Source organism: Salvelinus namaycush, chromosome 16 (assembly GCF_016432855.1).
Source record: "Salvelinus namaycush isolate Seneca chromosome 16, SaNama_1.0, whole genome shotgun sequence".
Classification (NCBI taxonomy): domain Eukaryota; kingdom Metazoa; phylum Chordata; class Actinopteri; order Salmoniformes; family Salmonidae; genus Salvelinus; species Salvelinus namaycush.
Genome location: NC_052322.1, coordinates 4,994,659 through 5,019,673, shown reverse-complemented (window position 1 = coordinate 5,019,673; position 25,015 = coordinate 4,994,659). Strand labels below are relative to the sequence as shown.

Below are 25,015 nucleotides of genomic sequence, written 5' to 3'. Positions count from 1 at the left end.
TGTGAAACCACATGTCCATAAAATACAGTGTAAACATTACGTCTGAAAAACGGACCTTGTGGTTGTAGGAATCCGCCACATAGAGGAGGCCTTGGTCAGGAGCCCAGGCCACACCGAGAGGGTGCTGGAGCTTTGCGTCCACTCCTTTCCCGTCCACGTCCCCAAACGCAAACAGGTTCTGTCCCCAAAAAACACCACATGAACACCATGAGTCACGTTACATGTTTCAATTCATTTCAATGCCACTAGTCATCCATCCATCTAGGGCAGGGGTGTCAAACATACGGCCCAATTGGAGGGGTTCCAATCCGGGCCACAGATTTTTGGGGATATTTTGTTTTTGGGGGGAGGGGGACGACTCAATATACTTTCAAATAACTAAACCAAAATTTAAACTGTGTAGGAAGAATAATAGACCTACATTCATACAGTTTCTTGACTGTCCAGCTCGCTTAATAAATTACTCAAATGAAAGCATTGAAAAGTCACCAAACTATGGATAGAGGAAATGTTGCCAATTTTCAGTTTGAACCTCGTTGAAGAGTGAATGCGGCCCCTGGGGAAAAATTTGTTTGGCACCCCTGAACTAGGGCCAATTTCGATTCAGCAGCCTTGCCATTTCTCAGAGTATTAGGAATCTGAACTGAGTCAACTATTTGTTAAATGAAGCCTTCTGATTGGCCAGAGTATAAAGATTGACTTGATGATGAAGCAGTGCAGTCCTCGACGAATCATCTGAAGTTTCTAAAGACAGATTACTCTCATATGTATAAAACTGAAGAAAAAAAACATTGAAAACAATGCTCTGCTTGAGGGAGGTTAGTGTAGGTGTGTATTCATTGTGCACACCATGTAAAACATTTTGCAACAGTTTGCTAATGAAAACGAGTGTTTCTTAAAAAGGTCCAATGCAGATGTTTTTATATCAATATCAAATCCTTTCTGGGCAACAATTAAGTACCTTACTGTGATTGTTTTCAATTAAAATTGTCAAAAAGAAATAAAAATAGCTTTTTGGCAAAGGGCAATTTCTCTAGCAAGAATTTGGCTAGGATTGTCTGGGAGTGGGGAGGCGAAAACTGAAAATTAGCTGTTATTGGCAGAGAGGTGGAATTCTTTCTTATTGGTCTATTAACTAATTTACCACATGGTGATGTCACCATGGAATGCCAAAAGTCCATCCCACCAAAACAGGTTGAAATTTCAGGCAGTCTTTTCAGAAATATCCTACAAAATGTTATGCTGTTTTCAAATGAAACACAATACCTTGCTCTTGTTAAAGGGAGACCCAACCCGTTGCTGGCAGCAGTGCGATAAGGGACAGAGTGAGAAATGATTGCAGTTAATATGCAGCCATTGTCAATGGTAGAGGATGTCGGCTTCAATACCCTAATGGCATATCTAGAACCAGAATACAAGATGCCATGTTGAAAAACCGTGACGGCCATGATGGAGAAATTGTACAATGATTGTTCTGCATGTACAAAGCGCGAGCCATCAACAAAAGATTGTTGGACGTCTATGAACATCACTGCAACGAGCTTGGAAAATTCCAGAAAATGATGTCATGGCTTCTGATAGGCTAATTTTTATTTAATTTTTTTATTTTACCTTTATTTAACTAGGCAAGTCAGTTAAGAACAAATTCTTATTTTCAATGACGGCCTAGGAACAGTGGGTTAACTGCCTTGTTCAGGGGCAGAACGACAGATTTTTACCTTGTCAGCTCGGGGATTCGATCTTGCAACCTTTCGGTTACAAGTCCCACGCTCTAACCACTAGGTTACGCTGCCGCCCCTGGCATCATTTGAGTCAATCATTTGAGTCAACTGTGGATGTATTTCAAGGCCTACCTTCAAACTCGGTGCCTCTTTGCCTGACATCATGGGAAAATCAAAAGAAATCAGCAAAGACCTCAGAAAATAAATTGTAGACCTCCACAAGTCTGGTTCATCCTTGGGAGCAATTTCCAAATGCCTGAAGGTACCACGTTCATCTGTACAAAAAAATAGTACGCAAGTATAAACACCATGGGACCACACAGCCGTCATACCGCTTAGGAAGGAGATGAACGTACTTGGTGCGAAAAGTGCAAATCAATCCCAGAACAACAGCAAAGGACCTTGTGAAGATGCTGGAGGAAACAGGTACAAAAGTATCTATATAACCACAGTAAAATGAGTCCTATATCAACATAAGCTGAAAGGCCGCTCAGCAAGGAAGAAGCCACTGCTCCAAAACCGCCATAAAAAAGCCAGACTACGGTTTGCAACTGCACATGGGGACAAAGATCGTACTTTTTGGAGAAATGTCCTCTAGTCTGATGAAACAAAAATAGAACTGTTTGGCCATAATGACCATCATTATGTTTGGAGGAAAAAAGGGGAGGCTTGCAAGCCAAAGAACACCATCCCAACCGTGAAGCACGGGGGTGGAAGCATCATGGCATCATGTCACAAAATAGATGGCATCATGAGGGAGGAAAATGATGTGGATATATTGAAGCAACATCTCAAGAAAGTTAGATAAAGTTAGTCAGGAAGTTAAAGCTTGGTCGCAAATAGGTCTTCCAAATGGACAATGACCCCAAGCATACTTCCAAAGTTGTGGCAAAATGGCTTAAAGACAACAAAGTCAAGGTATTGGAGTGGCCATCACAAAGTCCTGACCTCAATCCCATAGAAAATTTGTGGGCAGAACTGAAAAAGCTTGTGCGAGCAATGAGGACTACAAACCTGACTCAGTTACACCAGCTCTGTCAGGAGGAATGGGCCAAAATTCACCCAACTTATTGTGGGAAGCTTGTGGAAGGCTACCCAAAACGTTTCACCCAAGTTAAACAATTTAAAGGCAATGCTACCAAATACTAATTGAGCGTATGTAAACTTCTGACCCACTGGGAATGTGATGAAAGAAATAAAAGCTGAAATAAATCATTCTCTCTACTATCATTCTGATGTTTCACATTCTTAAAATGAAGTGGTGATCCTAACTGACCTAAGACAGGGAACTTTTACTAGGATTAAATGTCAGGAATTGTGAAAAACTGAGTTTAAATGTAGTTGGCTAAGGTGTATGTAAACTTCCGTCTTCAACCGCAGTCCGCATTGTGTACATCTGTCATGTTTCCGAGGGGATCCATTTTAAAGAGCTATCATTGATAGCGTCGATGTGGATGGCGAGGTGCTCTCTCTGTCGTTTCCTGAAGTCCACTCCACTCCTTTGTCGACATTGAGTGAGAGGTTATTTTCCTGGCACCACACTCCCAGGGTCCTCACCTCTCGGCCTCATCATTGTTGGTAATCAGACCTACTACTGTTTAGTTGTCTGCCAACTTGATGATTGAGTTGGAGGCGTGCGTAGCCACACAGTCATGGGTGAACAGGGAATACAGGAGGGGGCTGAGCACTCACCCTTGTGAGGCCCCTGTGTTGAGGATCAACAAAGTGGTTGGTGTTGTTTTCTACCTTCACCACCTGGGGGCGGCACATCAGGAAGTCCAGGACCCAGTTGCACACGGTGGGGTTCAGTCCCAGGGCCCCGAGCTTAAAGATGAGCTTGGAGGGTACTATGGTGTTGAATGCTGAGCTATAGTCAATGAACAGGATTCTTACATAGGTAGCCCTCTTGTCCAGATGGGATAGGTCAGTGTGCAGTGCAATGGCCATTGCATCGTCTGTGGACCTATTGGGGCGGCAAGCCCCTAAGTGGGTCTAGGGTGTCAGGTAAGGTAGAGTTGATTTGATCCTTAACTAGCCTCTCAAAGCACTTCATGATGACGTAAGTGAGTGCTACGGGGCGATGGTCATTTAGTTCAGCTACCTTTGCTTTCTTGGGTACAGGAACAATGGTGGACATCTTGAAGCAAGTGGGGACAGCAGACTCGGATAGGGAGAGATTGAATATGTCCATAAACACTCCAGCCAGCTGGTCTGCACATGCTCTGAGAACGCGGCTAGGGATGCAGTCTGGGCCGGAAGCCTTGCGAGGGTTAACACGCTTAAATGTCTTACTCACGTCGGCCACGGAGAAGGAGAGCCCACAAGCGGGCCGCGATGGTGGCACTGTTATCCTCAAAGCGGGCATTTAGCTTGTCCGGAAGCAAGACCTCAGTGTCCCCGACGTGGCTGGTTTTCCTTTTGTGGTCCGTGATCGTCTGTAGACCCTGCCACATACGTCTCGTGTCTGGGCCGAAGAATTGCGACTCTACTTTGTCTCTATACTGACTTTTTGCCTGTTTGATTGCCTTACGGAAGGAATAGCGACACTGTTTGTATTCTGCCATATTCCCAGTCACCTTGCCATGGTTAAATGCGGTGGTTCGCACTTTCAGATTTGCACGAATGCTGCCATCTATCCACGGTTTTTGGTTAGGGTAGGTTAATAGTCACAGTGGGTACAACATCTCCTATACACTTCCTGATAAACTCAGTCAGTGTATCCATGTATTCGTTGATGTTATTATCAGAGGCTACCCGGAACATATCCCAGTACGCATGATCAAAATAATCTTAAAGCGTGGATTCCGATTGATCAGACCAGCGTTGAATCGTTCTGAGCACGGGTACTTCCTGTTTGAGTTTCTGCCTATAGGAAGGGAGAAGCAAAAGGGAGCCGTGATCAGATTTGCCGAAGGGAGGGTGGGGGAGGGCCTTGTAGGCATCCCAGAAGTTGGAGTAGCAGTGGTCGAGTGTTTTAGCAGCGCAAATACTACAGTCAATGTGTTGATAGAACTTCGGTAGCGTTTTCCTTAAATTTGCTTTGTTAAAAACCCCAGCTACAATAAATGTCGCCTCAGGATATGTGGTTTCCAGTTTGCATAAAGTCCAGTGAAGTATACACGGCTGTGACTATAACCGAAGAGAAATCGCTTGGGAGGTAATACGGTCGGCATTTGATTGTGACGTATTCTAGGTCGGATGAACAAAAGGACTTGACCATGAGTGGCTAATCGTGAAACATACACCCCTGCTTTTCTTCTTCACGGAGAGTTCTTTATTCTTGTCTGCGCGATATACTGAGAACCCAGCTGGCTGTATAGATAAAGACAGTATATACCCAGAGAGCCATGTTCTCATGAAATAAAGTATGTTACAATCCCTGGAAGGAGATTCTCGCCCTGAGCTTGTCTACATTTGTATCCAGAGACTGAACATTAACTAGTAATATACTCGGAAGCAGTGGATGGTGTGCGCGTCTCGTTATTCGGACTAGAAGTCCACTCTGAATACCTCTTCTCCCCCGGCGGTAATTTGGAATCAGTTCGTATTCCCGGTCGTAATGCTGGTGAGTTACCACCGCTCTGATATTCAAAATGTCTTTCCGGCAGTATGTAATAACAGAAACAATTCCCTGGACTAATAATGTAAGAAATAACACACACAAAAACGAAATACTGCAAAGCTACTTAGGAGCTAGAAGCAGAGCTGCCCTATCTGTCAGCGCCATCTTTATATTTAAATGTTTATTTAACTAGGCAAGTCAGTTAAGATCAAGTTCTTCTTTACAATGACGGCTTAACCCGGACGACGATGGGCCAATTGTGCGCCGCTCTATGGGACTCCCAATCACGGCCGGTTGTGATACAGGGTCTGTAGTGTCGCCTCTAGCACTGAGATGCAGTGCCTTAGACCGCTGCGCCACTCGGGAGCCCCATCTTGCTTTATTAACCATAAAGAATCACTGCTGTCATCGCTGCCAAAGGTCCTTTTACAGAGTACTGACTCAGGGGTGTGAATACTTACAGTACCAGTCAAACGTTTGTCTGCACCTACTCATTCAAGGGTTTTTTATTTATTTTTACTATTTTCTACATTGTAGAATAATAGTGAAGACATCACAACTATGAAATAACATATGGAATCATAACCAAAAAGGTGTTAAACTAATCCAAATATATTTTAGATTTTTCGAAGTAGCCACCCTTTGCCTTGATGACAGCTTTGCACACTCTTGGCATTCTCTCAACCAGCTTCACCTGGAAAGCTTTTCCAACAGTCTTGAAGGAATTCCCACATATGCTGAGCACTTTTTGGCTGCTTTTCCTTCACTCTGTGGTCCAACTCATCCCAAACCATCTCAATTATCAGATACTCTTCCTTGGGTCCAGCAGAATTAAGGCAGTTATACAATTTTAAAAACAAACATTAAAAACAAAAACAACTTTAGAGTGTTTTCTATCCAAATCTACCAATTATATGCATATCCTAGCTTCTGGGCCCGAGTAACAGGCAGTTTACTTTGGGCACACTTCTCATCCAGACATCGAGATACTGCCCCCAAGCCATAAGAAGTTAATTATTAATTAATAAATCCTCTACAGGATCGGTGGGTCCCCCATGGGACAGTTGAGCTAACGTAGGCTAATGCGATTAGCATGAGGTTGTAAGTAACATAGACATATCTGATATTGGCAGAAAGCTTAAATTCTTGTTAATCTAACTGCACTGTCCAATTTACAGTAGCTATTACAGTGAAAGAATACAATGCTATTGTTTGAGAAGAGTGCACAGTTATGAACTTGAAGTTATTAATAAACCAATTAGGCACATTTGAGCAGTCTTAATACAACATTTTGAACAGAAATGCAAAGGTTCACTGGATCAGTCTAAAACTTTGCACATACACTGCTGCCATCTAGTGGACAAAATCTAAATTGCGCCTTGGCTGGAATAATACATTATGGCCGTTCTCTTGCATTTCAAAGATGGTAAACGCATGGTTTTTGCTTTGTATTATCTTGTACAAGATCTAATGTGTTATATTCTCCTACATTCATTTCACATTTCCACAAACTTCAAAGTGTTTCCATTCAAATGGTATCAAGAATATGCATATCCTTGCTTCAGATCCTGAGCTTTGGGTAGATTTGGGTATGTCATTTTATGCAAAAATTTATTTTCATCTCCTGCTTCAGAAAACAAGAGTGACGCAACAAAGAAATCATATTGGTTTGACTGTAGTGGAATTTGGGGAATTTAAATAAATAGCCATATCTCCTTGTGAGCATGCTCAATAAATCAAAATTATTGGATAACACTCCCATTATAAAAATATTAAACATTTCAAAAGATTTGGAAACTTTCCACGACTGTCAACTAAACTTACAACAAATGTTACATGGCGCTAGTAATGCTTTTCAAATCTTGTCACGACAGATGCTGTAATAATTCAGTCACTGCTCCAATTAAATCGTAAAAAAACTCCCTAGTTGCTTGTTTTTTGTAGCCCCTACGGCACAATGATATGGTTTGTCCTTCCTTTATAAAGAACCAGATCTGTGGGGAGGAAGACAAAGTGCTGAGAGAGAACACTGCCTCACAGAGCACTGAGCGCTGAGCCTGTAATCAAGTTCTCCCTCCACCAGCCCCCTGCACCCTCGCCCTATTTAGAGAGAACAAGGCCCATAGGTGCCATTTGGGATGCGCCCCTACTGTATAGTGTTTGTCGGGCTCAGGAGAGAACAGCCTAACATCAAGGATCAGCTTAAAAGTATAAATCTTCATCTTTAGGTGAAAGGGGGTCAAAACTGCTCTGACCCTGGATCAGTGTCTAGGGGTGGCGTCATTCTACTAAGTGTGGGGAACTGGAACTGCAACTGCAACACTTGAACCATTGAGAGTCCCCAGTTGACATTGATACTAATATATTGATGATAAATTGAGATACAAATGTACAGCGGATTCCTTTGGGGTTGCAACTAGATTGTGCCCAGAAACATTGGTTTGGATTTAATTTTGGATTCATGAGCAAAAAACAAAACATACAACCCAGTGTCCCAATCCTTGACACTCAGAAATACCTCTAAGAATAAGTAGATGCTACCCCATAGATATAGATGACTATTGTTCTTGCTATATTGTCTATGGGTTACCCCTAACCATTGATACGGGCTCAGATATTTTTTCCTCCTCCTAAGGGTTAAGGTTAAGATTGGGGTTATGGTATTGTGGTGTGGTTAGGGGAATCTTTTACCTTGAACCCCCCCCCCCTAACCGTTCTATCACAGGACTGACTCACCAGGGGGTCTCTCTCGCCCCCCACCAGCAGTTTGACGGCGCCGTCCTTCAGCGCCAGGGAGCGCACAGTGCTGCTCTCACTGTCGGCCACGTACAGACACCCCCAGGGCTCCTCTGGAGCTGGGGCCAGGCCCGAGGGCTGGGCAAAGCCGGCCTTGTGGGGGTAGGCGTTGTTGCGGTTCTCCTCGTTGCCACTGCCGGCGAAGCGCACACACGTCCCCGCTTTGGACTCGCTGGAGGGAGTTGTCATGTTGTTAATATTGTCATCTGTGTGTATGTAGCCTATGTGATCCAGTGGTTAGTTCCGCGGAACCTGGCACATATGTATACCAGTCGGCATGGGTTCGAATCCGACCCGCCCGGCCTTTCTGACTCATAACATCGCCTAACTTTCCTGTCCCCTCTTCACCGTCCTCTCTCAATGAATACATAAAACCCTCCAAAATAAAATGATCATCCATCACAGCATTGGATGCAAATTGATAGGCACTAAAGCTTACAGTCAAATCTATGGAATGGTGAAATATCACAACATTGGTCTGTAAACCAATCCTAGCCTCAGGAGCCCCATCGTTTGATCCTAAGGAACTGGATTGGTGTACTTAAGCAATATGGTGCAAGCTCCCCTGACAGTGGATCTGTCACATTATTGGGTTCTCGTTCAGATTTGAAAACACCAAAAGGGTAGATAGAAGCTAATATCCTACTTGATTCTAGACTGAATATATGGAACAACAACATTATCTGGCCCTGAAACAGTTGCCAGTGCACAAAGCAATTATGTGCCAGTCGCTCACCTTCTTTTAGGCAGCTTCCCATTTTCCAGGAACAGAGCCCAGATCTGGTGTGTCCCTGCCATGGCCACCCACAGCATGTTATCCTCCTCACCACCTGGAAAGTAACACAGAAATAACACAGAAATACCCCTTTCACAGCTATACTGTACTGCTCTGGCCTGATCACACATCCACCTTTCTTTACCAGATCCATTGACTTGATCTGAGATTACCTCAAATAACCAGGAAGGATGGATGGATTTAAAAAAGTTTCAGGGCATATACCAGGACCATACACTTGAATATTTTAGATCTGCAATGAAACATTGAGTACACAGGACCCAAATATTTCAGAGCTTGTACAGATGCTATTAGTCATTGGATACAGTCCAAAATAAATCCTTTATATTCAAGCAAAACATCTCCCCTATACTGACATGCTACCCATATCAGCTTAAACAGAGTAATATTTTGCTAGCAAATCTCTATGGGGTCAATTTCACACCTTAAGTATTGAATTCAAAATACAGCCTGGATTCAAACCAGGGTGTCTGTATTGACACCTCTAGCACTGAGATGCAGTGCCTTAGACCGCTGCGCCACTAGGGAGCCCTTTATTAATCAAACCAGTTCTTTAAAGATGCTAAATGTGTTTTGTTTCATTCTCTTGATACATTTTTGTTGGCTAAATGGTAGAGGCACTAGCAGTTTCTTGATAATTGCTGCAATATAGCCTGTTCAAAACTTTGTGAAGGTTTAAAACCAGTTCAAGTGTTGTGTTTCATTCTGTTGAGCCATTTTCTTTGGCCAAATGAAGTCCAACTGTAATGTTGTATTTGTCACAATATACTATCCAGTTTATATTTTTCCTATCAGATTGAAAATGAATGAATTAGCCTCCTTTTGTAGCCTACGCCTATATCTGTTTAGCAATAAGTTTAAATAAAGTTTAGCCTATCTGACAAGGATAAAAACTGCATGTCGGTGTCGTAGCATGCCGCCGGCATATCTCTTGCTCTCTGGGGCCTAAGCTTCTCTTCCTTTTATATTTATTTTTTAAACATTAATATCATATAGTGCACGCCTAAGTCTATGCATGCAATGCCCTGATGCATTTAGTGCTCAAATCTCCGACAGCTGAACCAGGACATGGACAATTATTGTTTTAGGAAAGTAAAAACCAACAAAACAATAGTCTATAAAGTTTAACATATGCTACACATTGAAACAAAAAAGTATTTTTGTAATTTGTTATAGGCCATTAAGGACAAGAAAATGGGGCTCATTTGGCCAATATCCCTTGTTTATTGACGGCGCTGGCTGTGTGGGTGGATCCCCTAATGGGTTATGCACCCAATGCATAATAAAAATAAACTCATTTCCATTTTTTAGGAACACAAGCTGACAAGCTCTATTTAACTTCAAGTTACTTCTAGGGATGATTATTTTTCCGTAATTATTTTTTTTAAGGACAACTGAGTTCTGAACTCATGTGCTTTTTTTGTTGATAGAATAGTTATAAGGAAGAACGACAACGTAGGAGGACATACGGGTAATACGCTAAATAAGGACAGGGACAGCTGGCCGAACCAAGACCAGACTCCGACACCTAGGGATGCTTCTAACATGCATTGTAAAATGAACTATGCTGCATTCGAAAAGGGATATGCAGACTAATTCAGGCCATCAGTGGAAATGGTACAAGTAGTTCTGTCCCAGAAGCCTTTGTTTGATTCCACTCAGGTAAGGCTAGCAAGCGACCAACGTCACCATTAACATAATGGCCATTGACAACCAACAATAGACCATTTTCTACTAAACAAAGCGCCAAATTGTCTAGTGTCTATCATAAGTGTGTAAATCAAAACCCACATGAAAACATATTTAACAAGATGAAGGATCTAAGAACTTCAAAAGAAAAGGGAGATACAAACTTCATATTGATAACCTAGATATGGTGAACTTGATGCAAATTATAAAAAAGAAAAAGGAACTTAACTTGCCTCAAGGAGAATAATGAAAGCAAAGTATTATGCGAGGTATACCATTTTTTGAGGCTACTTAAACAAATTTAAGGAAGGGAGTGACTAAATTAGAAGTTGTAGCTTTACTTTGTTACACAGTCCATAACAATTGACTATGTGCCAAATCCCCACTAAACTTGAACTACACCCACATCTCACATTTACGTCCTTCATCTACAATGGCACTGTTGGAGTCATGGCCTGTTCACCCCGCTACCATCTAGAAGGCGGAGACTGTACAGGTGTGTCAAATCTGGGACGGGGAGACTGATAAACAGCTTCTATCTCCAGGCCATCAAACTGCTTGTTAAACAGTCATCACTAGTCGGCCTCCGCCCAGTACCCTGCCGTGAACCTTAGTCAACTGTTACTAGCTGGCTACCCAGCACCAGGACTGCTACCCTATGTACTGTACATAGTGTCATTGAACACTGGTCAATTTAATAATATTTACATACTGTTTTACCCACTTTATAGACACTACCGGTCAAAAGTTTTAGAATACCTACTCATTCAAGGGTTATTATTTTTACTGTTTTCTACATTGAGAATAATGGTGAAGACACCAAAACTATGAAATAACACATATGGATTCATGTAGTAACCAAAAAAAGTGTCAAACAAATCAAAATAGATTATGCAAATAATAATAATGAGCAAACAAAGTAGCCACACTTTGCCTTGATGACAGATTTGCACACTCTTGGCATTCTTTCAACCAGCTTCATGAGGTAGTCACCTGGAATGCATTTCAATTAAGAGGTGTGCCTTGTTAAAAGTTAATTTGTGGAATTTATTTCCTTCTTAATGCGTTCGAGCCATTCAGTGGTGTTGTAATAAGGTAGGGGGTGGTATACAGAAGATAACCCTATTTGGTAAAAGACAAAGTCCATATTATGGCAAGAACAGCTCAAATAAGCAAAGAGAAACGACAGTCCATCATTACTTTAAGACATGAAGATCAGTCAATCTGGAAAACCATCAAGTGCTATGATGAAACTGGCTCTCATGAGGACCGCCACAGGAATGGAAGACCCAGAGTTACCTCTGCTGCAGAGGATAAGTTCATTAGAGTTACCAGCCACAGAAATTGCAGCCCAAATAAATACTTCACAGAGTTTAAGTAACAGACACCTCTCAACATCAACTGTTCAGAGGAGACCGTGTGAATCAGGCATTCATGCTCGAATTGCTGCAAAGAAACCTCTACTAAAGGACACCAATAAGAAGAAGAGATTTGCTCGGGTCAAGAAACACTAGCAATGGACATTAGACCGGTAGAAATTTGTCCTTTGGTCTGATGAGTCCAAATTTGAGATTTTTGGTTCCAACCGCCGTGTCTGTGAGACGTGGTTTGGGTGAACGGATGATCGCATGTATATTTCAAATTGTAAAGCATGGAGGAGGCGTGATGGTGCAGGGGAGCTTTTCTGGTGACACTGTGATTTGTTTAGAATTCAAGTCACACTTAACCAGCATGGCTACAACAGCATTCTGCAGCGATACGCCCTCCCGTCTGGTTCAACAGGACAATGACCAAACACACTTCCAGGCTGTGTAAGGGCTATTTTACCAAAAAGGAGAGTGATGAAGTGCTGCATCAGATGACTTAACCTCCACAATCCCCCAACCTCAACCAAATTGAGATGGTTTGGGATGAGTTGGACCACAGAGTGAAGGAAAAGCAGCCAACAAGTGCTCAGCATATGTTGAAACTCATTCAAGACGGTTGGAAAAGCATTCCAGTGAAGCTGGTTGAGAAAATGCCAAGAGTGCGCAAAGCTGTCATTAAGGCAAACGGTGGCTATTTAAAGAATCCCAAATAAACACTTTTTTGGTTACTACATGATTCCATATGTGTTATTTCATAGTTTCGCTGTTTCACTATTATTCTAATGAAGAAAATAGTGAAAATAAAGAAAAAACCTTGAACGAGTACAGTGGTTCCTCCTTTAAACATTTTGAGATTATGCCAAGGGGCTAAGAGGTAATTTGTGGTTTAATACGGTGACCTGCGTGACCACTTCATTGCTCCAGACCAGCGGAAGGGGAAGTTAGAGCACTGATTATGCTTTTGGGTCCTACTGTGTCTCTAACTGACAATGAATGGGCGACATAAACCTAAACAGGAACTGATAATTGTGCACGACTTCAGTATTACTTACTAAAACTGTTGTTACACTAAGGTTTTTATTATTTTATTAGGATTATTTTGCTCTTACTGAAGTACTGTAGGCCACTCCCGACCGGTTACGTTGTACAGCGCCTGAGTGGCACAATGCATTGCAGTGCAAGCTGTGTTGCTACAGATGATGGTTCAATACCCGTGCCGGCCTCGACTGGGAGACCCATGAGATGACTGTAGGTTTTTAGTTAAAAATTGAAATAAATCATTCAAAATAACAAACGGGCTTTATTTACAAATGAGTAACATTGTCTCACAACATGTTCAAGAATGGCTCATTTTACGTTATCTGAAAATGAAATCTCCAAAATATGTAAGGGGCATTGCACTAATAATGGCGCTGTTCTTAGTGCCAGTCTGCACCTTCAAACTAAAACAATGTAACTAATAATGGCATCTTTATGCATTCATTAATAAAATAATGATAAAAATCCTCTTTCAAAATGCCAATGTTTATTTAGTTATGGATCCATAACGAATTACCATGGGAATAAATATCACTGAATTACAGAAATATCCTCCAATCCTCCAATATTGGCAGGGAGTCAGGTCATATTTTTCGATATATTGTAGACCTACCGTAGGTGACATGAGTCTCACTAGTGTTGAGTAATGTGCTGTTAAAAGTGGTGTAGGTCTTATTTATTTAAAGAGCATATTGAAGTTAGAAGCAATTGGATTTGAAGCAATAGCCTACAACTATTTTAGCACCGTTTCGCGCTGCTCTGAGACAAGCATGGGGACTGGTCTTTTATAAATCAATGAGATTTTTATTTTCACTTAATCTCCGTTTGGGTATTGGTTAGACTAGAATTGGAAAATTAGGGTGTACAAATGTTATGCTCTTAGTGTACCTTCATTTAACTAGTCAAATTCTTATTTACAAGGACAGCCTACTCCTTCCTCTCCGTCAGGGAACTGAGCCCCGGTCTCCAGCAGGACACTGGATTCTTTAGCTAAATAGCCCAGTACTGTACTCCCGACTATCACGTTGTATTTAACTAGGCAAATCAGTTAAGAACAAATTCTCATTTACAAGGACAGCCTACTCCTTCCGCTCCGTCGGGGAATTGAACCCCAGTCTCCCGCGTGCCCGCATTCTCTAGGACAGCCATTATTGAAGGTACTTGAGGTCACCGAGAAAGTCTGGACATGGCCTTCTCTCCCTTATGTAAGGAATTAGGCACTTTCCCATGTTAACTGCAGTAAATATGTTTACTTGTCAGACTGCACAGTAGCCTAATAAACAAATGCAGGTGGCTTATATCTTCAAAATGCTTTATTATCCAAATGTAAAGCATCTTTATGCTTTCATTGATAAAAATACTCTTTCAAAATGCAGATGTTGATTTAGTTATGGATTCATAACGATTTACTATGGGAATAAATATCACTGAATTACAGAAATATTGGAACAAAGTTGGCAAACAAATTGTTGCTTACTGGAAAATACTCTTTCAAAACACACATGGTCACGTTGTACAGCGTCATTATGGCTATTAGCAGGGCTATATTTTGGACTTCAGAAATATTATTTTGGCCTTTATTCAGATAACAATCGACAAGTCGTTTTAAAAAAAACGAAATAATCTCTAAAATATCGTTATATATAGCCTTCCCGCTGTGAATGTCTATTTCAGCACCATTTCGCGCTGCTCTGAGACAAGCATGGATAAACAAAAAATGTTCAACTATATTCCATTTATATATTCCATCTTGTCAAATAGCTGTCATATACGGCCATTATAAATCGCTGCCAGGTGGCATACCGCTACACCGGTTGACTGAGAAACAGTGGGTTTGAGGCCCCCCTTGCTTCAAGCTTTTTTATTAAAGGGGAAAAACTGTTCACTGCTAGTCGTGGATGCGCGATTCAAATAACACAATGTGACAAAGTGGATGATTATAATAAAGTACATGAAACGTAGTACATGTAAGTATAACAGATATAACACCACTAAGTGGTGTTTTTGTTCTAACAGTAACGTTATACTATGCTATTGTATTCGGTATGTTAGGCCTATGTAGAATACTAATTAATCATCAAGTGATATTGCTAGACATTGATTCAGTTTTGATCTAAACTTTATTAAACAAGCACCATTCTAAGAAGTGGTGGAGTGTCGCTCCGGTACCACTAACGTTAACCTGTAGCAATAGCCTGTGTCGGCTCCTCATGAAATATATTTGTAATCTCCATTTACAAGGTTTGGCTGCACTTCCTTTCGCAACACACTATCACAATAAATATAATTGTACATTTCACTGGAAAAAAACAATATCTCACCTGGGCCGCAAACGGCGAAAAGTACCTGGAGCCAGGCTGTGAGCTATTGGTTCAGTTGAAATTTGGCGCGTTTTAGTAACTTTGAATAGCATATCGTGCCGTTTGACTTCTGTTAAGGCCATTTTCATTAAAAGGTATTTGATCACGTCCACATTTGTAATTAAATGATGCAGAATGTGTTACCAGACATAATCACTGCCATCTGGTCAGGTTAGCATAAGGCTAAATGAGCCAGGTTATGTAATGGGAACAGCTAACATGTAGCATTTTATCATTTGCAAATACGTCCAAAGACGTATGACGTATGACGTATGACGTAAAGGTAACGTAAGGGTAATGGCGGACTGAAGGGATTTATGTAGAGCACCTCAAGATAAAACATAATATTCGAAATATCTGCTAAATTAGACTAAAATATTAGCACTACTTAATCTGGTGAGTGATAACCTTCAATCTGGACAATAACACAAAACAAATCCTAAAACTAGAGACATTTATCGACAAATATTACGAAAACAGGCAACAACCAAACATGACGGAGAGTAAGACAGGGGAACCGATTACAAAACGAAAACGTGACTCTTCTACAGACACTGATGATTTAATATTCTCACCACCGGGAATGGTAAAGGTCGAAACCGATCTGTTAAAATCAATAAATGACAAACTGGGTATACTTGAATTAGTTAGTAAGGATATAAAAGAGTTGAAGGCAAGCCTAGAGATGAGTGATGAAAAAGCTGCGACATTGGAGAAGCAAACACACGCGCTAAAAGGGACAGTCAATAAGATTGAAACCGAAATGAATGGAATTAAAAAGGAGAACACCGTTCTGAAGGAAACCTTACTGGACATACAAACTAGATCCATGAGAGAGAATTTGGTACTTACAGGTATCCAAGAAAAAGAAGGATAAGTTCCTGAATCTATAGTTAGAGAGTTCCTCCTTACAGCGCTTCAGATTCCACGCGAAGTTATCGACAAAATCCAACTTGAACGCGTTCACCGCTTCGGACAGAGAGGGCAGAGGTACGAACGCCCAATCGTTGCCAAATTTGCTTCATTTAAAGATAAAATAATGGTTAAAAGCCTGGGTAAAAGACTTGCTGGGACCAAAATTGGCATGAATGATCAGTTTCCGAAAGAAATTGCAGAACGGCGCAAAGTTCTGTATCCAATTTTCAAAGAAAATAGATTAAAAGCGAAACGAGTAGCTCTCGTCGTTGATAAACTATATATTGATAACCAGTTGTTCAGAGACACAAAGACTACTCCATGGTTATTTTAAAAATTACAAAGTTCTCATAGATGAGGAAAATAAACACAATTCAAGCCCGGTTATTGATTGTAACAATACAATACAAAATATAGCTTTTCTATAAATCTTCATATATAACTAATTGAACACAAGCACTATTTCTACATAGTGAAGATAAAAACTAAGTAAACAGAAGGCACAGTATGTGTGGATGGTGTGGTGTGTGTTTATTTTTATTTGTTATGTTTGGAAAGTTGAGTGCGGTCCATGGCCCTATACCCTAGACACCCACATGAATGGCCCAGATACTAAGGAGAAGTCCCTAACTGTTTTATGTGCATGCTGTAAGCGGTCTGTATGCAGCCAAAATGAGGTCAGGGACCAAGAGCAGCACTGCCCCCTCAAGATTCTGAGCCTGCTTGGCAGGGTTGGTCCTGCAAAGCCAAAGCCCCCTAAAGGGAGAGCATAATAAACAAGGAAATTCTCAAAGCTGCTAATGAGAACCTTGACGACCTTGTACCTAGCCGGTGGGGATTCCGGTGGGGTGCCCCCACCCAGGCAGTGGCAGTGCTGGCAACACTAGCTGCAGTAACCCATGGGGAGGGGGTCACACTCGGACATTCAGAGAGGGGGTATATTATTGTGGCCCTGGTGGCACGAAATCAAGTCGGACTGCATGGAGATGCTTGGGAACATGGTCAAAATGGATGACCGTATTGTGGGTGTTTCAGGAAGAAGGTGTACATTTGACCTCCATCATTTAGGATGTGACAATGGTAAATAAATCTCTACATTTATGCTCATTTTTTGCGCGGTCTTGCAGGCCTTCTCATGCAGCTGCAACTGCAAGTACATTTGTAAATCATGATCCATCTTGAGTTGGGCTCTGGGATGGTGCAATTGTTGAGAGGGTGAGCTTATGGTTGTGTGGGGGTAAGGGCTGAATGTGTGTGGGTGTATGTGTGTATCCCACAACTGTTGCGAAGGAAGAAGTAAAAGATGTTAGGGACTATAGAGGATGATTCACAGCAATATGTAATAAAAATAGAGGTGAGGGCGATGGAAATGCATTTGGCAATGGATCTGCTTCGGTTCGGTGGATGGCGCTGTGTGCACTTTTCGAAGGATGGATCCCAGTCGGTCCGGGGCTGTGCGATGCGGGGGGTCGGGGGTGGTCTGCCGGTCATTGGGATGACAACCCAACTCGAGATGGGGGCTTTTGGCGGGTGGAATAGTGGGGACCAATTGGAGGTTTGCTTAGTGGAGATGCAAATGTCATGGTACAACTATATAGACACTCAATCATTATGTTACTTTTTAATAGGACGTTTACAAACATATATTTTGATAAAAATAATTGAAAGGTGTGTCTCATTATGGTAAGTGGTGAAATAAGTATAGCCAGTTACAATTGTAATGGCTTAGCAGATAATAAGAAAAGACGATCAGTATTTACCTGGCTAAAAGAGAAGGATTATAATATCTACTGTTTACAGGAAACCCATTCGACAGTTTTAGATGAAGTTTTGTGGAAAAAGAACTGGGGGGGGCGAAATATATTTCTCCCATGGGCAAAGAAATTCAAAAGGGGTGATGGTTTTAATTAATAATAACTTTGATCCAAATGTGCAACTTGTCCAAACAGATCCTCAAGGTAGATGGATTATTTTAAATATGTTATTGGACAATAAACATATATGGCTTATTAACCTATACGGTCCGAATAATGATGATCCAAGCTTCTTTGACAATATATATAAGAATGTATCAACTCTACAAGCAACACTAGACTCTATTATTATAGTGGGAGATTTTAATACGGTCTTAAATACCTCTATGGACCGGAAAGGAAATCACACTACAAACTATCACCCTCAGGCACTTAAGGAAATCAGGAATGTCATGGATATATTGGAATTAGTGGATATATGGAGACTTAAATACCCTGACCTAGTGAGATATACATGGCGGAGGCTTAATCAAGCTAGTCGCCTTGACTACTTTCTTATATCATTCTCTCTGGCACCAAAAGTTAAAAAGTGTTTGATAGGGGACAGAATGCGGTCGGACCATCACATAATTGGCATATATATTACTCTTACAGAATTTCCACGTGGGCGAGGATATTGGAAATTTAATCAAAGCCTACTAGATGATAAATTGTTTAGAACTAGGACAGAAGAATTTATAACTGACTTTTTTAGACATAACATAGGTACAGCAGATCCCCATATTGTATGGGACACTTTTAAGTGTGGCTTTAGAGGCCATGCAATTCAGTACTCATCTATAAAACAAAAGCAATTTCGATCAAAAGAGTCCATATTAACAAAGGAAATTGAAGGACTAACAGTACAGTTAGATAACAATAAAAACGGTACCATAGAGGCACAGAATAAGTTAGAGGAAAAACAAAAAGAAATGGAGGAACTTATTCAAGAAAGATCCAGTGTAATATATTACAAAAATAAAGCGAACTGGATGGAATATGGGGAAAAATGCACCAATTTTTTTTTCAATCTTCAATATAGAAATGCTACCAAAAAAAACGTATTAAAACTTGTTACAAATGATGGAGTCACGCATGATTCACCAAATGATATTTTGAAAGAGGAAGTAAAGTACTTTAAGAATATGTTTTCGTTTCAGGCTCCTCCATCTCCACTAACTGAAACTAATTGTATGGATTTTTTCCCTAATAATAATGTAAAATTAACATCTGTACAGAAAGACTCATGTGAAGGCCTAATTACAGAGGAGGAACTACTTGATGCAATTGGGGCCTTTAAGGATGGGAAAACTCCAGGACTGGATGGCATACCAGTGGAAGTATACAAACATTTTTTTGATATACTCAAAGGACCATTATTAGCTTGTTTTAACCACTCCTATATAAATGATAGATTATCAGACACGCAACAAGAAGGTGTGATATCATTATTACTGAAACAGGACCCAAGTGGTATATATAAAGATCCAGTCCATTTAAAAAATTGGAGACCTCTTACACTTCAGTGTTGTGATGCAAAAATCCTAGCAAAATGCTTGGCACAGAATAAAAAAAGTTTTGTCATATTATTCATCCTAATCAGACAGGTTTTTTACATGGACGATACATTGGAGATAATATAAGGCAAGTACTGGAAACAATAGAACACTATGAAATATCGGGGACACCAGGCCTGGTTTTCATAGCTGATTTTGAAAAGGCTTTTGATAAAGTACGACTGGAGTTTATATATAAATGCCTAGAATATTTCAATTTTGGGGAATCTCTTATAAAATGGGTAAAAATTATGTATAGTAACCCTAGGTGTAAAATAGTAAATAATGGCTACATCTCAGAAAGTTTTAAACTATCTAGAGGAGTAAAACAAGGTTGTCCACTATCGGCATATCTATTTATTATTGCCATCGAAATGTTAGCTGTTAAAATTAGATCAAACATTAATATTAAGGGATTAGAAATCCAGGGCCTAAAAACTAAGGTGTCATTGTACGCTGATGATTCATGTTTTCTTTTAAAACCACAACTAGAATCTCTCCACGGCCTCTTAGAGGATCTAGATATATTTGCTATCCTCTCTGGATTAAAACCAAATTATGATAAATGTACCATATTACGTATTGGATCACTAAAAAATACACATTTTACATTGCCATGTAGTTTACCAATTAAATGGTCTGACGGTGATGTGGACATACTCGGTATACAAATCCCAAAAGAAAGAAATGATCTCACTCCAATAAATTTTTATAGAAAGTTAGCAAAAATAGATAAGATCTTGCTACCATGGAAAGGAAAATACCTGTCTATTTGTGGGAAAATCACCCTGATTAACTCTTTAATCATATCACAGTTTACCTATTTGCTTATGGTTTTGCCTACACCTAGTGACCTGCTTTTTAAATTATATGAACAAAAAATATTCAATTTTATTTGGAACGGCAAGCCAGATAAAATTAAAAGGGCCTATTTATATAACGAATATGAATTCGGAGGGCAGAAATTATTAAATATTAAAGCATTAGACCTCTCACTAAAGGCATCAGTCATACAAAAGTTATACTTAAATCCAAACTGGTTCTCTAGTAGATTGGTACGAATGTCTCATCCTATGTTCAAGAAGGGCCTTTTTCCCTTTATTCAGATTACACCTGCTCACTTTCGGTTGCTTGAAAAGGAAATAATCTCCAAATTATCTTTATTTTTTAAGCAAGCCTTAGAAAGTTGGTTGCAATTTCAGTTTAATCCACCTGAAAGGACGGAACAAATAGTACAACAAATCTTGTGGTTAAATTCAAATATAGTAATTGATAAAAAAACTGTATTTATCGAAGAAATGTTTAAAAAAGGTATAATTTTTGTGAATGATATCATAAATAGGACTGGTGGAGTAATGTCACACATGCAGCTAACGCAGACATATGGAAATGTCTGCTCTACCCAAAATTACAACCAATTAATTGCAGCATTACCACAAAAATGGAAGAGGCAGGTGGAAGGGGATAAAAGTAAGGAACTTGTATGTCGGCCTTATATTAAAGAACATAAATGGTTAAAGAAAAGTGTGATAAATAAAAACATATACCAATTTCATTTAAGGACCAAAAAACTTACAGCTGTGCCATATAAATTGCAAAATAGTTGGGAAGAGATTTTCGATGTACCCATTCCATGGCACATGGTGTATGAATTGATACGCAAAACAACGCCGGATTCAAAACTTCGAATTTTTCAATTTAAATTATTGTACAAAATTCTTGCAACTAATAGAATGTTATATATATGGGGGATACAATCTTCCCAGCTCTGTAGATTCTGCTGTGAGGAGGCAGAGTCATTAGACCATTTATTTTGGTATTGTCCGCATGTAGCTCGTTTTTGGTCACAGGTCCAGGAATGGTTGAAGAATTGCAACATTTGCGTAGAACTAACGCTACAGATAGCAATACTGGGGGATTTGAAAAGCCATAGTCAATCAATCAATAATATAATAATTATTTTAGCAAAAATGTTTATTTTTAATTTACAATCCGTGGAAGCTATGAGAATAGGAAGATTCAAATCTTTTGTGAAGCATCACAGCACAGTTGAAAAATATATGGCAAATAAAAATCCGAAATGGATGATGTTGGAAGATAGATGGGAAAGGTTGAGTGGAGCTGAAGGGTGGGACTAATAACAAGATAAACAATGTAGGGCATACGGGATCTGTGAAATGTGTATAGGTGCGGAGCTATTGTGAAATAGCACAGTTACAAGTGGAAATCAAACTGGATGGACAACAGAAATAGAGGAAGGACTAAGAACAAACAAGAGAGAACTATTATAAAGTAGACTGTGTCTGTAAAATGTGTATAAGATGTATAAATTGAAGGTAAAAACAGAAATGTTTATCAGTTTACTCCAATTGGGGGATCGGTGGTAGGGTTTGCGGGGAATAATAATAAAGGTATACTCTTTAAAAAAGTATGTATGTCTATGTAGGTATGTGTATGTATATATGTGTATATGTATGCATACGTGAATGGATATATATATTTACCCAAAAAAATATGGGGGATTGGAAATGATGCAGACAATTACATTGGAAGCAACATTCTTTCCGCAATATTAAGCTGATCCACCCCCCAAAAATAAAAAAAAAAATAAAAAAAAATAATAATAAATAAAAAAAATAATAAAAAAAAAATAAAAATAAAAAAAATACGTCCAATGATTGTGATTGGTTGATGCGCATTTTGAGATGAAAAAAAAAAAAAAACGAATGTTCACAAGTATAGACCCACTGGTTCTGATTATGTTGTATTTAATTTGGTACTTAGTCACCCCAAGTTGGATCAATTTAAATCCATTCTAAGTGGAGACCTACCAGTAAGTTGGCTCTAGACTTACCTGCAGTCCCAAGGGCCAAGTCCCAGGGTGAGCTGATAGGCTGCTGGGGTCCCATGGCCCCTCCCTCCATGTCTGTGCCTTGATATCCCACTCCTGCCAGGGTGCTGACCTGTCCCTTCAACAAGTCAATCTGAGAGCGAGAGATTGGACAGTAATAAAGATTAAAGAGTCTGAAGAGGTTCTATTTGGAAGTACTTAGGATCCATTTACACAGGCAGCCCAACTGCGATTTTTTTGGCCATTTATTGGTCTTTTGACCAATCAGATCAGATCTTTAGCCAATAAAAAGGCAAAAGACCATAATTGGGCAGCCTCTTTCTTACCTTTCTGATCAGATGGTTTTCAGTGTCGGCCACAAAGACAGTATCTCCTTTGATGACAATCCCCTGTGGGGAGCAGAAGGTTGCTTCGTCGAGATTACCGTCTTTCCTACCACTCTCAGGCCCTGTGACGTCACAGGATGACAGGTATGGAAGACTTCATTTGGGGTGCATGTCAATAGTCTAAAAGAGGCCTTTTAAGTTAGTATTTCCTTCATTTGCATTGACATGTCAATATGTCAAAGACCTGGGCAGGTTGGACAGACCCTTGCCTCCTAGCTAACAGACTATACATACGATTACATTTCTATACAAACACAGCATCTGGAATTCTGGATAAACGTGCGTTGCCATCACATCTTTCATTAGGTAGCAGTCTAGTAAAACACAAGGTTAACAAAATTGAATATTACCAATAAATAGACAAATGGCACTTACACGTAAATGTAAGTAAATGACCCATGAGGACCAACATATAATATCAGATTGGGTGTCAAAATGAAAACCAAGAGTCTATATTTTGGGGAAATTAAGGCATATATACATTTTCCAACCATTTTCCATTTTAGAAAATAGGAATAAGTAAAGGCTTTGATCTAAGACAACATATACCAGACATTCTAAAAATGTATTAGAAATGCATATTAAAACACAATAACATTGAAGTATTGACCCGTGCAAAACAATATCAACACTCAATCAACACTCAATCGTTAGTTTTGGAGAAATGATTTGCCTTCTGTAAGTTTAAGAAACTTTGCCTTGTGTCTTGTCATTTCATTACCAAAACCCCACATATATCTTTAAAGCCCCCATGAGATCTTTTTTTATTGCAATTTTAACTCATGTCTAATCAATCACTGAGTGTGTTTATTTATTGAATAACTCCAAAATATATATATTTCTTGACTCCTTTTTTTCTCCCCAATTTCGTGATATCCAATTGGTAGTTACAGTCTTGTCCCATCGCTGCAACTCCGATATGGACACGGGAGGCGCAAAGGTCGAGAACCATGCGTGCTCCGAAACACAACCCTGCCAAGCCGCACTGCTTCTTGACACACTGCTCGCTTAACCCGGAAGCCAGCCACACCAATGTGTCGGAGGAAACACCGTCCAACTGGCGTCAGTGTGCATGCACCCGGCCCGCCACAGGAGTCGCTAGAGTGCGATGGGACAAGGACATCCCGGCCGGCCAAACCCTCCCCTAACCCAGACGACACTGGGCCAATTGTGCACTACCTCATGGGTCTCCCGGTCGCGGCCGGCTGCAACACAGCCTGGGATCGATCCCAGGTCTGTAGTGCCTTAGACTGCTGCGCCACTCGGGAGGCCCAAAATATAATCCGGGGTGAAACAGTTTAATGAAAAAAGTAGAGCGAAGGGAAAAATAAAATAAGCAAAGCAGCAACAAACTGCACAGCAGCATGGAAACAAGTCCCTGTTCACTACTTTGTTTCCTTTTCTGTCTCCCTTTCCTCCAACCCTAACCACTCAGCCCCTACCCAGATAGTCATGTGCTTTCGCAATCTTCGCTCTCTCTCTCCCGCTACTCTCTCCTCTATCCTATCATCTCTCCCTTCCGCTAAATCCTTCTCCCCAGTCTCCTGATTCTGCCTCCGCGACCCTACTCTCCACCCTTTCCACATCCTATGACTTACACTGTCCCCTTTTCTCCCGGCTCGGCCCTCCCCTCTTGCCACATGGCTGAGTAACTCACTGCGACAGAACAGGGCTGCGGGCAGCTGAGGAAAGAAATGGAGGAAAACTAAACTTCTGGAGGCCCTACAATATCATTATTTCACTCCCTCTACCTTCTCTTCCTCTGTGACCGCTGCTAAAGCCATTTTTAACCACTCTAAATGTCAAGCTTCTGCCTCTAACCCAAGTAAACTCTTTTCCACCTTCTCATCCATCCTTAAACCTCCTCCCTCCCTGCGGACAACTTTGTCAAACACTTTAAAAAAGTGTTCAGTCCACTGGTCTCACTCACACAGAACTACCCTATGCCTTGACCTCTTTTTCCGCTCTTTCTTCAGATGAAATCTTGCGACTAGTAAGTTCTAGCTGCCCGACAACCTGCCCCATCTTCTCCTCCCTTCTCCAGACCATCTATACGGACCTGCCATTCCTCATCAGCTCATCCCTGACCCCTGGCTGCGTCCACTCTGACGACTTCAACATGGCCTGAGTCGCTCCCCTCCTCTAGAAATCAACACTGACATCAAAAACTATAGACCTGTATCCC

The 25,015-nt window shown here is 40.6% G+C and overlaps 1 protein-coding gene across 1 annotated transcript in view; it reads right to left on the bottom strand.

The window, feature by feature from the left end:
* Positions 1–25,015, bottom strand: part of nhlrc2 (NHL repeat containing 2) — a 49,475-nt gene that overhangs the window by 5,704 nt on the left and 18,756 nt on the right. Inside the window, exons 5-9 of the mRNA XM_039010360.1 lie at positions 22,771–22,892; positions 22,448–22,577; positions 8,816–8,909; positions 8,020–8,251; positions 56–178 (exon numbers count right to left, since the gene is read on the bottom strand). Of these exons, the coding sequence (XP_038866288.1) occupies positions 56–178; positions 8,020–8,251; positions 8,816–8,909; positions 22,448–22,577; positions 22,771–22,892 (701 nt within the window). The remainder of the gene's footprint in view (positions 1–55; positions 179–8,019; positions 8,252–8,815; positions 8,910–22,447; positions 22,578–22,770; positions 22,893–25,015) is intronic.